Raw genomic sequence first — 14518 nt, 5'->3', positions numbered from 1 at the left:
GGATCCCTAGTGACCCACCTCCAACCAGGCCCCATCTGGTAATAGCACTGAATTTATCCACTGATGAGTATAGTATCACCCATGATACAGTCTCCTTCCAGAAAGCTCCACTGCTGAATACTACTATATGATACTTTGGGTGGGATATTTTACATCTAAACCGAAATACTGTTTTTTTAGGACCTCCTAAGAGTCTTGCTGTGCTATTCACATGAATTTTCCTGAATCGTGGCAGTCTTCAGTGTCATATTCTCCAGTCAGTCAGGGATTCTTGATTAAAACTTGTAATATCAAGTTATTATTCTGTGGATTACATTGGAGGATAGATTTCTTACAAAGAGAGCTTCTTAGAATGGGAATTATTTACAGCTTTGTCTTTCACAGAATTTTTTGCCCCTTACATTTCTCTAGACAGTGTTAGAATTCAATGAAGTATCTTTATATTTGTACAAAATGAATCACCAATGTGTAGATTACACATAAGCAGTGAAGTAGTCATAAATTAGCAGTTTGGAAGGTGTGAGATAAGATCAGAGAACCAAATGATCTCACATGGAATAAAATAAATTGCATAGTCAGTGAAAATAATTTTTTTTCCTCTCCATGTTAAATAGAAATAAGAAATTGTATCTTCTTGAATATTTTATTTTTTGTGATCTGATAGTAAAAGACATTTCATTTGTTTTGTTTTCCCTTTGTAGAGCAATGATGGAGAAGAACGATTAGCAGTTGTTCGGCTTCTAGCTAAATTGTTCGGGTCTAAAGATTCTGATTTGGCAACACAGAATCGTCCTCTTTGGCAGTGTTTTCTTGGACGGTAAGGGAAATGAAATTCAGACTTCTGTATTTTGGAGACTAGTTAGTAGTGTCCAACTGATTAAAATTGCATACCAAAAATTTAATTGATATTAGTTGGTTTTCTTAACATCTCTTACAGTTTTTCTTGTACAATAAATTGTAAGACAATTTTTTAATCAAAAAAATCTTATTTTGCTGAGTATGATGGTGCATGCCTGTAATCATAGCACTCAGGAAGTGGAGGCAGGAGGATTGCCAGGAGTTCAATGCCAGCCTGGGTTCAAGGTCAGCTTGAGTGACCCAGTGACAGACACCCTGTCTCAGAAAAAGGAGCAACATAGGCTATTGCATTTAAATGGTGACTTAAGACATTTATTAAATAATTTTACTTGGTTATTTTATGAGATAGCTTAAAAAATAAAAATGTTTGCTTATATTTAATATCACATTATTACCTCCACTCTCACCCCCTTTCATGGGGATTGAACCACGGGCTTTAGGTATCATATTAAGCATGCACTGTGCCACTCAGCTATACCTATAGTCTAAAATCACATTATTTATCATTAATAAATATATTTTAAAGGTTGCTCGGTGTATTTTCAATTGGAGTTGCTCAACGTCTTTATTATATATGTGGAAGCTGTATTTCATATTAATTGAATTGTTATAATAGAACGTGTGTTACTGGAGATGGAACCATGCATGGCCTTGAGCATGCTGGGTAATCAATCTACCACTGAATCAATTCCCCTGCCAAGAAAAAGCATTTTAATACAAGTAGGTCCCAGTCTGATTAAACTTTTGTGATGAGGCAGTGTGACTCACAAATTTTATGCAGTCTTCTTTGAACTTCTGTATCTTCTTCTTGTGCTTATTTCCTTTCTACCTCAAATTCCCCAGTACCTTCCTCTTAAGCTTTTTTTTCAAGCAGGTTTTATATTTTCTGTTTTTTGTTTGGTTTTGTTTGTTTGTTTGTCAAATAATAATTAACATCAAATTTTTAGGTCTATAAAATGGGTGGTTTGAGTTGGGAGATATGTTTATATTTTATGCTTGGTAAACATTTTCTATTCCAAATTTTTCTAAAATTCTATCTTTCATTTATTTTACTTTATATTCTTCCATCAGAGCAGAATAGACTGTCATAATACACTTTCTAATCAGTAATTATTGTTTATAAGCACTTGTTAGGTATAGGTCATTTGAAAATAAATATTTTTTCCTTATAATTAATATTTAGCAATCTTTTTTTATGTAGATTCAATGACATTCATGTTCCTGTGAGATTAGAAAGTGTGAAATTTGCCAGTCACTGTTTAATGAATCACCCAGATTTAGCAAAGGATCTCACGGGTAAGCTACTTGGTTTATTACAAATGTTAGAGTAACCACAAAAATAAGTCTAAATGTGGGCTGTGACCTAACTTCACTTTCTGAATAGGTTTCAATTCTAGTATGATTACAGATTTCTACTTTTCATGGCTCAGGAAATGATTTCATATTTATAAAATGAAAGTATGTTTCAAGTTTTCATGTTCTAATTGTTTAGTATTTTTCAGAAATCCTGATTTGATAAACTGCAGTATTAATTTTTGACATTGTATTTGGGCACATTTATATATTTAATTTAACATAGTAACTTAATAAGCAAGAAATTATCTTTTAGAATAAATGTTTTCATTTACCACATGAACCTATAACATTTAAAACTGATTTGATAGTAGCAGATAAGTCACTTTAATCAAAATGTTATTGACTTTAAAAGTCAGAAAAAGAAAGACTTATTTTGTAAAATGGTAAAAATTAGGGATTTTTTAAAAAAAGATCATAGTTTATTCTGGATTTTTATATCATGTAATGCTATAGCTGTGTACCTAACAGAATTTTTACTGTTTTTCTTTTTAAAGTCTTTTGATTTATATGAAATTCTAAGCTGTGTCAGATACTGTATTGTGATTCAGCTTTTTCCATGAAGATACAATTAAGATGTGGTATACAGTAATAAACACTTTTGTGATTTTACAGAATACTGTTGTCTTGAAAGTGATTTTAATTTGTAGTGCATGATGGCACAAGCCTATAATCCCAGCATTCATGAGGCTGAGGCAAGAGGATGTCCAAGAGTTTGAGACCAGCCCAAACTACATAGACCCTGTCTAAAAGAAAAAAATTTTTTTCATTTATGACAGCACTTTACAAACCATGTTTCAGGATCATCAAGAGCTTATAACATTAATCTTTTCTGTCATTCTAAATTGTGACAAATTACGTAGATCATTTTTTTTCTTATTACAGAATATTTGAAAGTTAGATCACATGATCCAGAAGAGGCTATTCGGCATGATGTCATTGTCACTATAATAACAGCTGCTAAAAGAGACCTTGCCTTAGTAAATGATCAGCTGCTTGGCTTTGTAAGGGAAAGAACACTGGATAAACGGGTAAAATATGAGGAACTTTGTTCTTCCCTAATTTACTGTTTAAATTGTTTGATGAGTATAATTGGTATAATTTTTATAATAATTATTACGCTGTATACTAGTTAAAGATTTTCTGTGTGAAAATCAGATTAATAACAATCCTAAATAAAGAGCTACTGATTATTATGTCTCTGTTTATCTTTTAATTATCTTTCTAGAACTTTTCAGATTTTAGGCATCGATTTCTTTTATAGCACCCATTATAAAAGAACAATAAATTAAACCAAGTTTTACTCTATCTTTTTACACACCTGGTAAGTTTGAAAAGAATAGTATTCACCTATATGTTTTGGGGGGTTACTGGGAATCAAACTTGGGACCTTGAGCTTGTGAGGCAGGCGGCGTCATCACTGAGCTAAATCCCCAGCTCCCCTATATTTATTTCTTAGAGTTAATTAACTTAGAGTTAATTAAACTGAGTTATTTATTAAACCAAATAGCATACTTCTAAGGAAATAATGTTTCTATATGTTGTGCCAAGCTAATGGTAGAAATTATTATGTGTATAATTACTTTTTTGCTGTGTCTTTCATTTGATGCAGTTAGGAACCTGCATTGAAAGTAATGTGTGCAACAGCAATAGGTGTTGTTAGGGAATATAGTGTTGTCAACCAGAAGCAAGAGACAGGCATTCAAGTCAGATTGATAGACATCTACTTACTGACACCTTTAATTATCATACAGTGTGCTTATTCTATTTGGCATTGTTGAAAACCTTTTATCCTCTGTTTATGTGTAGTTCAGCTATAATTACAGGTTGGAGAAGAATTTGGTTGTGAAATATTACAGTCCTAAAAGTCTTAGTACTAGACATGGTTGCTCTTATTCTGGGTTAACATAAAAGGGGATTTACTTGGTATCTAAAATATTCTAGAACTGAGGGTTTTTGTTTGCCAAGAAAATTGTGCATTTTGTGTTTTATATTTAATCACTTCTAAAACTGGGCTAATATGTTTATAGAGAGAAACAAAAGAAATCTTTCATAAGGTACTATTTGGCTTCAAGACAAAAGAAAAATTGGTAAGCCATTAAGAAGTATTTGGGGCCGGAGATTTAGCTCAGTGGCACTGTTGCCTGCTTTGCAAATGCAAGGTCTTGAGTTCGATCCCCCGTACCACAACAACAAAAAAAAAAGTATCTGCACTGGAAAATTTCTGAAGTAATCTGGTCTCTAAATAGGAACTAATTCAAAATAGTTGGTAAACTCATTTGAAATGAAATGTTGTGCTATTTTCTATATTAAAGTTGATTGTTTTGCTGGGCTTGGTGGCACACACCTATAATCCCAGCACTTGGGGAGGCAGAGGCAGGAGGCTCGCTATGAGTTTGAGGTTAGCCTAGACTACATAGCCCCAGGCCAGCCTGAAACACATAGCAAGACCCCGTCTCCCAAAAAAAAAAAAATAAAAAAAAAAAAAAAAAAAAAAAAAGAATTTTTTGTTTGTTTGTTTGTTTTGCTGATAAATACACATCTAATGTACTTTTTAGTGGCGAGTAAGAAAAGAAGCTATGATGGGCTTGGCTCAGCTTTATAAGAAATACTGTCTTCATGGTGAAGCGGGAAAGGAAGCTGCAGAGAAAGTCAGCTGGATAAAGGACAAACTTTTACATATTTATTATCAGAATAGCATCGATGACAAGTGAGTCTAATGTATGGGTAGAGAGGGTAAATGTAAAACTGCTTTTCTTCTTTTTTTGCTACTGGAGATCAAACACTCAGCATCTTGCACTTGCGAGGCAGGTGCAATGTTACTGAGCTAAATCCACAGCCCAAAACTGCTTGTTACTTTAAAATATTTGTTTCTGTTTTTAAATAATTTATTTCTAAATTTAGAATCACTTCTTGAATATCTGTACATTCTTTCTTTTATACAAGACTCTACCCAAGATTGTAAGGTAGCAAATAGTGAGATAACCATGGACTTTGGAAATAGGCAGACCAAAGACCCACTCACATGCTGTCCTTGATGATTTCACTTTTGTGCACCTAGACTTTACATGAAAAGAAATAATAATATCCGCCTTATAGGATTGTCTTGTGGATTAAATAAAGTAATGAATATAGGGCACCCTTACCCTCTGCTTGCAATAGTGCATTCTTTGTTAACTCCTGGTAATTAGTCTTCCTTTTTTGCAGTTCCATCGCTACCAAAGGAGGAATCACTAAGTTCTTTACATACATACACACACATGCACGCACGCACGCACGCACCCACCCACCCAGGGATCAAACTAAGGACCTTACACTTGCAAGGCAGACTTGGTGCCACTGAGCTAAATCCCCAACCCTCTATTTTCTTAATGCTACTTATTCTGTATTTGTATTGTACTAATGATACTTGGTTTTTATAAAATATTTTGCATTGTTTTATTACATTGGAGTGACTGCTTGACCATCAAAAGATGTTATTTTACTTGTTAATGAAAAGCTTAGATTTTTTTAATCCCATTTTATACTGAATAATAGATAAAATCTTATCAAGAAAGATTCTGATATTGATAAGGAAATTAGATACTAGACAGAAGCAAAATCAAATGTGCATGTTTCCAGGAAGTAGTATGCAGGAAGATCTTCCAGTTTTTACTACATGACAACATAGTAAAGGAGCTGAACTATAACCAGAAGAGGTTATTGACCTGCCTTGCAAGCACAAGGTCCTGAGTTCAGTCTTTGGTATGGAAAAAGAAAAAAAGGAGATTATTGAGTTTCTTGAGAATTAGCTATACTTAGAATTGCAACTTTACGGTATATGTATAGTTAACTAATTCTTGATAAATTCACGAATTAATGAAGAATACGTAAAATGGCTCATATGTTTCATAATGACAGATTATGAAGTCAGGTTACAAGGAGAATCTCTAGATTCAAAAATAATTGCATTGATCTTCCAAAGATAGGGCTGATCATATACTGGTATTTTCCATTGGTTGCATAACTGTCACCATTGATATAACATCTTTGAACAAAATGATGTAAATGACTGTTGTTTCTTTAAAATAGAATAATTGCAAGTTTTCTTTTGCTTTTTTAATAGACTATTGGTAGAGAAAATCTTTGCTCAGTATCTTGTGCCCCACAACCTGGAAACAGAAGAGAGAATGAAGTGTTTGTATTATTTATATGCTAGTTTGGATCCAAATGCTGTAAAGTAAGTTACTATTCAAATGACTGAGTTATTTCCTAAAGATTTCATTAAAATACTTCATCTTATCCAGTTAATTGTTCATGGATTTGTTGCTGCTTCTTTTGAATCAGAAAACTTAGGTAAATATTGTGGGGGAAAAAAATACTATGATTTAAATTCAAATGAACAGCTAAGATGTCATATGCATTAGACATGTTTGGCACCTGAGTTGTTAATATGGATTCAGAGATTGAAAAAGTCCCCATGTCCACATACTGTAATGAGTGTCTAAACTGTAACTATCCTAGGTCAACCAATTTGCGTGATCACTCTAATAGGCTTTTAAAAAGTATCACTGTGTATTGCAATCATTGCATGCCCACATATAAACAATTTATATTTGTTCTGTATATACAAAGTTAATGAATCTGTCATTAAGAATTCTTAATTTTTTGAGTTAGGACTTATGTATACATATACACACATAAGTTAAACAACCGAAAGTATATAAAACAGTTTTCTTATAGTTTCAGAATTATAGAAAAATTGCAGGAGCAGTACAAAACATTGTGCTATCCACCTTTACCCATGTCCATTTTCAGCCATTTGCTCTTTTTACATTCATTCTTATTATCTGTGCACAGTTTGTTCTTAATAATTTGCGGACTTGTGGATCCTTTTACTTGTAAAATTAACAACTATAAAGTATTTTGTCTAATAGACTATGTTTTCATATTTTCTCATTTGTCCAGATGATGTTCTTAATGGATATTTTCCCCATCTAGGATTATATATTATATATTTAGTTGTATTTCTAGTCTCTTAATTGACTGCTTAATAATTTGTGTTTCTTTTAATGACTTCAATTTTTTTTTTTTTTGGAAGAATATTGCACAAGCTAACTTTTGTATAAGATGACTGTATTTTTGTTTCTTCCAATGTTTCCTCATTATCAGACTAAGTTTGTGCATTTTTATAGAAATTCTATGCAGGTAATGTATCCTTGAGCCATCATATCAGGAGGCATTAACCACCATTCTTTTGTTGTTGTTGTTGTTGGGTGTTTTGTTTTGTTTTGTTTTGTTTTGAGACAAGGTCTCATTTTGTAATTCAGGCTTGCCCTGAACTCAGTATGTAACTCAGACTGGCCTCAAACTTGGGGCAGTCCTCCTGCCTCTGCCTCCCCAGTGCTGAGAAACATTGTTCTTTAAAAGCTTTAAGGGCAGGGCTGGGGTTTGTAGCGAAATGGTGCCACGCCTTCCTGGCAAGTGCAAGTTCCTGAGTTCTATCCCTGGTAAGGAGGTAGGGGGTTTTACAAACAGTCACTAATACTTATGCCAGGCAGAGAAATCCTGCCCTAAGATTTTAACATCTTATATTTCTAAATATCCACAAAAGTACTCAGAAGTAGTGTAATTCTCAGAGATGCTGTGGGTACCTGTCAGTATGATAGAATTTATGAGAGAGCAAAATCCATTTTAAAGAAAGAGAATCATTTTAAATTTGTCATCTTGAATCTTGTCAGACCTAATGTATTACATATAGATTCCTTAGCCATATTCAAAAAGCCTTTGTCACCTACTTCTTTTCTATACCTTCACTATAACCTCAGACTCTGTACTTATCCAAGCTTATAAATGTTTTTGAGTTTCCTATATGTGCCTTACACTTGGATATATTGCCTTGTCCTTGAACTAGTACTTTCTAGCTCTGTTTCAAATACCTTTCAGTTTCTTTATTTACTGGAAAGATGTATTGATCCTTCTGAATCCTTCTGATAGGTATTTCCTCTTAGTGGTAGAGCATTTGCTTTCCCTTAGCATGTATGAGCCCCTGGAATCGTCCTTATGAGAAGACATTTGCCATTTCCACCAGGTATCGTAAATCTCAATAACTAATTACTTTCAATTTTATGTAGATGTAGAAAAATATGTATATAAACCATGCACTAAGAAAAGTTGTAAAGTTCAATAATTTGGCATATTGTTAAATAATGCATTTTTTCACATTCATAAATTTTACAGAGCTCTCAATGAAATGTGGAAGTGTCAGAACATGCTTCGGAGTCATGTACGTGAGCTATTGGATTTGCACAAGCAGCCTACAGTAGGTTCATAATTTATTTAAATTCATAAACTTATGTGTGAATTATCCTTTTTTGCTTTTTCTATTGTATTATATAATTAAGCAAAGAAAAACGATCTCAAATTTATTTTGCACATGCCATTTAAAGCTAACTCTTATTTTCTGGCATGGACAAAGAAACGGTGATTTCTTGTTTATCAAGTATGTATGTTTATATTTATTTGGTTGGTTGGTTTTGAATATTGGACCTAGGGCCTTTTGCACGCTAAGTGTGCACTTACACTGAGCAGTACCACAAGGTCTGTCAGGTTTTTAAAGACTAAAAGTTTATACATGATTTTTAAATTTTTAAATAGTTAGAATCAAGCATCAAGATAAACTTATATTAGTGATACTTCTCTCTTTTTTTTTTTTTTTTTTTCCTTCTCGTTTGAGACAGTCTCACTGTTTTCCAGGCTGGCCTTGAACTCAGCAGTCCTCCTCCCTCAGTCTTCCCTGGCTGGGATTATGGGAGTATACCACGGCAGGCTAGAAAGAAGTCTTTTTTTTTTAATTGCACAATTCTTGTTCTATCAGTGTAAAGTTGATATTATCAATGCTATTATATCAATGCCAAATTAATAAACTTTACCCAGGTTTTCTGAAAGGCAGAAAAAATTAAATTATCTTAAGGCAAGTTCTTGGTTTGGGTTTGTTTGTTTGTTTGTTTTGCTTTGTTTGACATGGGGTCTCCCTGTGTTGCTCAAGCTGATCTCAAACTTATGATCCCTACATTAGCCTTCCAAGTAGCTAGGATTTTAATGAATGTTTATGTTTGATTGCTAGCTATAGAAATTTTGGACCAGAAGACAGTAACCAAATCCTTCAAGGGCCCATGGGTGCTAGAGCAGAGGCTGGCAAACTTTTTGTAAATTGCCAGTTAATAAAACCTTAGTTTTTGCCACCTTCGCAATCTCTGTTTAGGTACTGAGTTCTGCCTTGAGGTAGAAAAGTAGTCATAGATGGTGCAGAAATTAATGGGCATGACTGTGTTCCATCAGATTTATCAACAGAAACAAGCTACACATTGGGATCACCTTTGGGAATTACCAACTAATTATCCATATTAACTCCTAATTTAGTGGAAATTAAACTAACAAAAATAGATTCTTTTGTGTGATGGTGGGAAGGAAAATAGTTTTTTAGAGGGTAGATTATTTTCATTATTTATGACACAGATGTCAGTGTGTTTTTTAGGCTGACTCTGAACTCCTGGGATCAATGATCTTCCTGCCTCAGCTACTCTTAATTTTTTAAATATCTTCCTAGTAACATCTCTTTACTCTATATTTGCTTAACTTAATCATTGCTTCTCCACAGTTCTTTCCTGCCAACTTTATGTATAGATGTGGTAAGCTATTTTGACTTGGGTATATTGTGATGGACTGTGAAACATACATAATGATGATCATGGTCTTTTCTTAACAGTATATTCATTAGCATACATGACCTTTTCTTTTATTTCTGTTTCAAATTGCAGTCAGAGGCTAACTGTTCTGCCATGTTTGGAAAGCTGATGACCATAGCAAGTGAGTATGTTTATTCACCCAGTAAACGTAATAAACATCAAAAGAGACCATTAATGTACACAATGCTAAGTAAGAAAAATAATCCTTAATATTATTTCTAAGGAAAGGTTCTAATTTTTTAATGGTACTGCAATTTTAAGACACTTGTTTTTTACTTTAGTAGTTCTCTTTTATGTTATTGATTCATTTTTAATTTTATAGAGAATTTGCCTGATCCTGGCAAAGCACAAGATTTTGTGAAGAAATTTAACCAAGTTCTTGGTGATGATGAAAAACTACGGTCTCAGTTGGAGTTATTAATCAGCCCTACCTGTTCATGCAAACAGGCAGACGTTTGTGTGGTTAGTACATTATATTTTTATATTTGTTCTCCTGGCTTATTTACGGAAACATCTATTTCCTTATAGCCTTTTTACATACAATGATTTTTGTGATTTTAATAATATTATAAGCGCTGAATTACTTAGCATTATATCTATGGTTAATTTAGTTCTTTTTATTGACTCCCTACTATCCCCTTACAGTCCAGGAAAAAATAAGAGATATCGGCCAGAGAGATTGGTCCTAGGAATTAAGGAAATTAAAGTACTTCATAGACTTTCAGTGAATAAATAGTAATAGTTTTTTAAATGCTGTATTTGTATGCATTTCCTCCTGTGTTGGCAAGGAGAGAACCTGTCCTTATATCAGCAGTAGAAATGTGATTTTATTTATAGATAGCGTAAATTCCTAGGTGGATTTGTGTCTTCTTTCTTTTTTTTTTTTTCTCCCCAGTTCTAGGGATCAAACTCAGGACCTTGTGCTTGCCAGGCATGTGCAGTGCCACCAAAACTCTTACATCCCTGAACTCTTTCTTTTATAGAGAACTAGTACCTTTGAAACTATCTGGAAAAAAAACTTCTTATGTTCATTTTATTCATCATTTTATGAGCCAGAACATAGGTTTAAATTTTAGCTGTATTTTTACTATCGTTAGGGTCTTTAGTAACTCACTCAGTTTTGCTGTGCCTCATTTTCTTCATCTATGACTATCATGAACCTCCTAGAATTTCCAGGAGGATAATACACTATGAAATTTTACATATGGTTAATATAGGGCCCTCGTCATTGCTCCCCTATTGATTTAAATAACTGATAATTCTTTTTTTATATAACTGATTAATGGTTTTACATATACATAACAAGCAGTAGGAATCCACTTTGTGGATAATAAATCTACAGCGTTCATTTTTGTTTTTGTTTTGTGGTAAACGGTACAACCAGAGCCTTATCCATGCTAAGCAAGTATTCTGCCACTGAGCTACATCCCAGCTGCAGGTGTACTATTAAAATACACTGTATGTTTTAGAATGTACATTATACATCATTTCTCACCTCACTTGCATGTAACATGGCAGAGGCAAATAAATATTTCAGTTAAGAACATATTGTACTTAGTGAGTGTTGCTCTAGAGTCAGGTACTTTGGTTACACAGAGGAGCATCACTCACCCCAGGTGGGGATGGAAATGGTGAAGGAATGAGTGATTCCTGGATGAGTTCTAAGTGTAAAGTAGGAATTAGATGACTACGTCAAGTGTGGCGACTGCCTTGCTAGCTTGGATGGCTGGGTAACAGATGAGATACTAAAGGAATAGAAGAAAACTGTCTGTGAACTCGAAGCAAGTGTATTTAGAAGTGTGAGATTCAGGTCTTGTTGCTCTATATTAGCACAGTTATATCTCCTGGAGAAGGTTAACTCCCCATAGCAATTGGTTGGCTATGAAAACAAACATTAAAAACAAACACTGCAAATAGTTGCAGTGGCTTAAAAATGACAATTTAAAACGTTGCTTGTAATACAGTTTTGCCTGTTAAATTCTCCACTTTTTGTAACGTTTTATTTCTTTGGGTGTAAAGCGTTTGCTCAGTATTGTGATACTGCAATTTAAAATATGGCAGGGTCTGCTATGTACATGAAAGAATACTTTAAAAATAAATACTTTTGAGCTGAGCATGCCTGTAATCCAGTGTTTCTGTGGTTGAGTGCCTCAGCTTGAGCAGGATGCATGCTGCAAGTTTGAGGGCAGCCTATACTACATACCAAGACATGCACCTCCCCCCACTTCTAAAAAACCAAAAAATTTGTACAGAGAGGAAAGGAATATAAGGATATTCCATTTTTATGACTTTTTTATTTTTATAATTATAGGATTAATAAGTTAACCTTATTGTAAATACATACTATTTATTTCTCTTTAATTTTCTTTAAGAATGCTTAGTTTTGCTGGTCATGGTGGTGCACACCTGAAATTCCAGAAGTCAGAAGGCTAGGCAGAGGGATCACTGAGTTTGAGGCTAGCCTGGGCTACATAGTGGTTTCAAAGACAGCCTGAGCTACATTGTGAGACCCAGTCTAAAAAAAAAAGTAGTATTAATCTGCAATGTTAGCATAAATTTTATCAGGGATACAGAAAGAACTTGTTTTAAAAAATTCTTTCTGGAGCTGTCTTGGTAACCCATGCCTATAATCTCAGCAGTTAAGAGGCTGAGGAGGGAAGATTGTCACAACATCAAGGCCAGCCTGAGATACATAGTGAATTCAACACCAGCCTGAACTACATAGGGTGATTCTGTGTCAAACAACGAAAAAAAAATAAACAAGTAGTTTTTCTGTTAATTGTTCTTTCCTAAAAGGATGTCATATGGTTATTTTCAGTTTAAGCTTTCTCAAGTGTTTTTCACTTACAAGATTTCTTGTTTGTCTTAAACGTTTTTGTGTGAGGTATGTGTGGGCTGTTAAACTTTTCTAGTATTGTTATGTACATTCGTTTACTTCATGTATTTCTCTTAGTGTTACATGTAGTTAAGAACTGTCCTAATTTTTCGATTTAGTACTGTTATTTTGAGTTTACCTAGCAATTTTCCAATAGTCAATTTTCTTGTTAAATCTCTGACATATTTATCTTAATTAAAAAACAACTAGCTGTGCATGGTGGCACACACCTGTAATCCCAGCACTCAGGAGGTTGAGGCAGGAGGATCCCTGTGAGTTTGAGACCAACCTGGGCTACATAGTGAGTTTCAGGTCAGTCTCAACTACATAGTGAGACCCTGTCTCAAAAAACAAAATAAAAACAAAAAACAAAAAAAATTAAGTTATATGGCAGAGGAAAAAATACCTTTTGAGGAATACCTTACCAAATAAGAGTAAGTTCAAACAATTGGACAGTATTAAAATTCAGATTTAAAATGTAAACCTATAGCCTAGCACAAGATATATAAGGCCTCTAAACACTGAATAAAATGTTTTATTTTTCAAATGCTGACATTATGCTCAGAATTACAGCATTATAAAATAAATTAGGTCTTCTAATGACATTTCTCTCAGGATCTCAACTGTTTGAGTTTATACTCAGATAACAAATATTGATATCTAGGAAAATATGACTATGATTAATTTGTATCAAGATGTCACTTATAGAAATCTTTTTTTTTTCCTTTTCTGTTTTGTCCTGATATACATAAAATATTGCTTTAGTGGAAAAGCTTATAAATAGCATGGTTATCATTTGTTGATACATTATAGTTTAATAAACACGTATAATGTGCGTTTTACGGCCAACCTCAATGGTGTATACCTGTAAGCCCCCCGGGTATTTGGGAGGCTGAGGCAAGAGGATTGTGAGTTTCAGGCCAGCCATGTCAACATAAGACCCACATCTCAAAAAGTAAAAAATAAAACAAGAGGAAGGAAGATTGGTGTGTATTACCTCCATAGCTAAAATACATATTCACTCATCAGAAGCATTCACTTAAAAGCACTTTCCCGACCTCTACTTCCCTTCTTCCCTCCCTTCACTTTCCATGAACTCTGGTATTTTAGGCAAGTATTCTTTGGGGAACTCAGTCTCTATAATTAATTCCTTGTATTTAGAAACTTCCACCTAGAAGTAGGAGCTATTTGATGTAATGCCACCATGCTTCATTATTGATTGAGATGGTTTGGTTTTGTTTTGCTTTTTCTGTTTTGTTTGTTTGTTGGGTTTTATTTTGTTTTTGTTACCAGGGATTGAGCTCTGGCCCCTGTGCTTGGGAGGCAGGTGGTGAAACCATTGAGCCATGTCCTTGGCCTGAGACAGTTACTTTTATGCTTAGATGCACCACACAGCCTGAACTAATTCTATGCTGTACTTACAAATAAAATTGTAGGGGAGTGTAGGGTTCCCATTTGTCCTTCAACGATGTTCTTTAGAAATCTTTACAACTATTCACTTAGACTATCTCCTCAAACTCTTCTCTGCCCTCTGCCACACACTCACACACACACACACTTTTTAATTTTGAGACCAGGTCTCATTATCTCAAGTTGTCCCAGCTGGTCTTAAACTCTTGGGCCCAGGTAGTCCACCTACCTCAGCCTCCCAAGTAGCTAGAAGTACTGGTGCAGGCCACAGTGCCTGGCTGAGTAAACCCCCGCC

General features: G+C 34.2%; 1 protein-coding gene across 2 annotated transcripts in view; it reads left to right on the top strand.

Moving 5' to 3' along the window:
* Pds5a (PDS5 cohesin associated factor A) overlaps positions 1 to 14518 on the top strand; it is a 115112-nt gene that overhangs the window by 46430 nt on the left and 54164 nt on the right. For both annotated transcript variants that reach the window (XM_010625121.3, XM_010625120.3), the window contains exons 8-15: positions 702 to 817; positions 2060 to 2154; positions 3097 to 3242; positions 4770 to 4921; positions 6317 to 6430; positions 8431 to 8512; positions 10011 to 10059; positions 10261 to 10400. In XM_010625121.3, coding sequence (XP_010623423.1) covers positions 702 to 817; positions 2060 to 2154; positions 3097 to 3242; positions 4770 to 4921; positions 6317 to 6430; positions 8431 to 8512; positions 10011 to 10059; positions 10261 to 10400 — 894 coding nt within the window. The remainder of the gene's footprint in view (positions 1 to 701; positions 818 to 2059; positions 2155 to 3096; positions 3243 to 4769; positions 4922 to 6316; positions 6431 to 8430; positions 8513 to 10010; positions 10060 to 10260; positions 10401 to 14518) is intronic.

Source organism: Fukomys damarensis, unplaced genomic scaffold (assembly GCF_012274545.1).
Source record: "Fukomys damarensis isolate Sample0158 unplaced genomic scaffold, DMR_v1.0_HiC HiC_scaffold_35, whole genome shotgun sequence".
NCBI lineage: Eukaryota > Metazoa > Chordata > Mammalia > Rodentia > Bathyergidae > Fukomys > Fukomys damarensis.
This window is presented reverse-complemented; position numbering and strand designations above follow the sequence as displayed.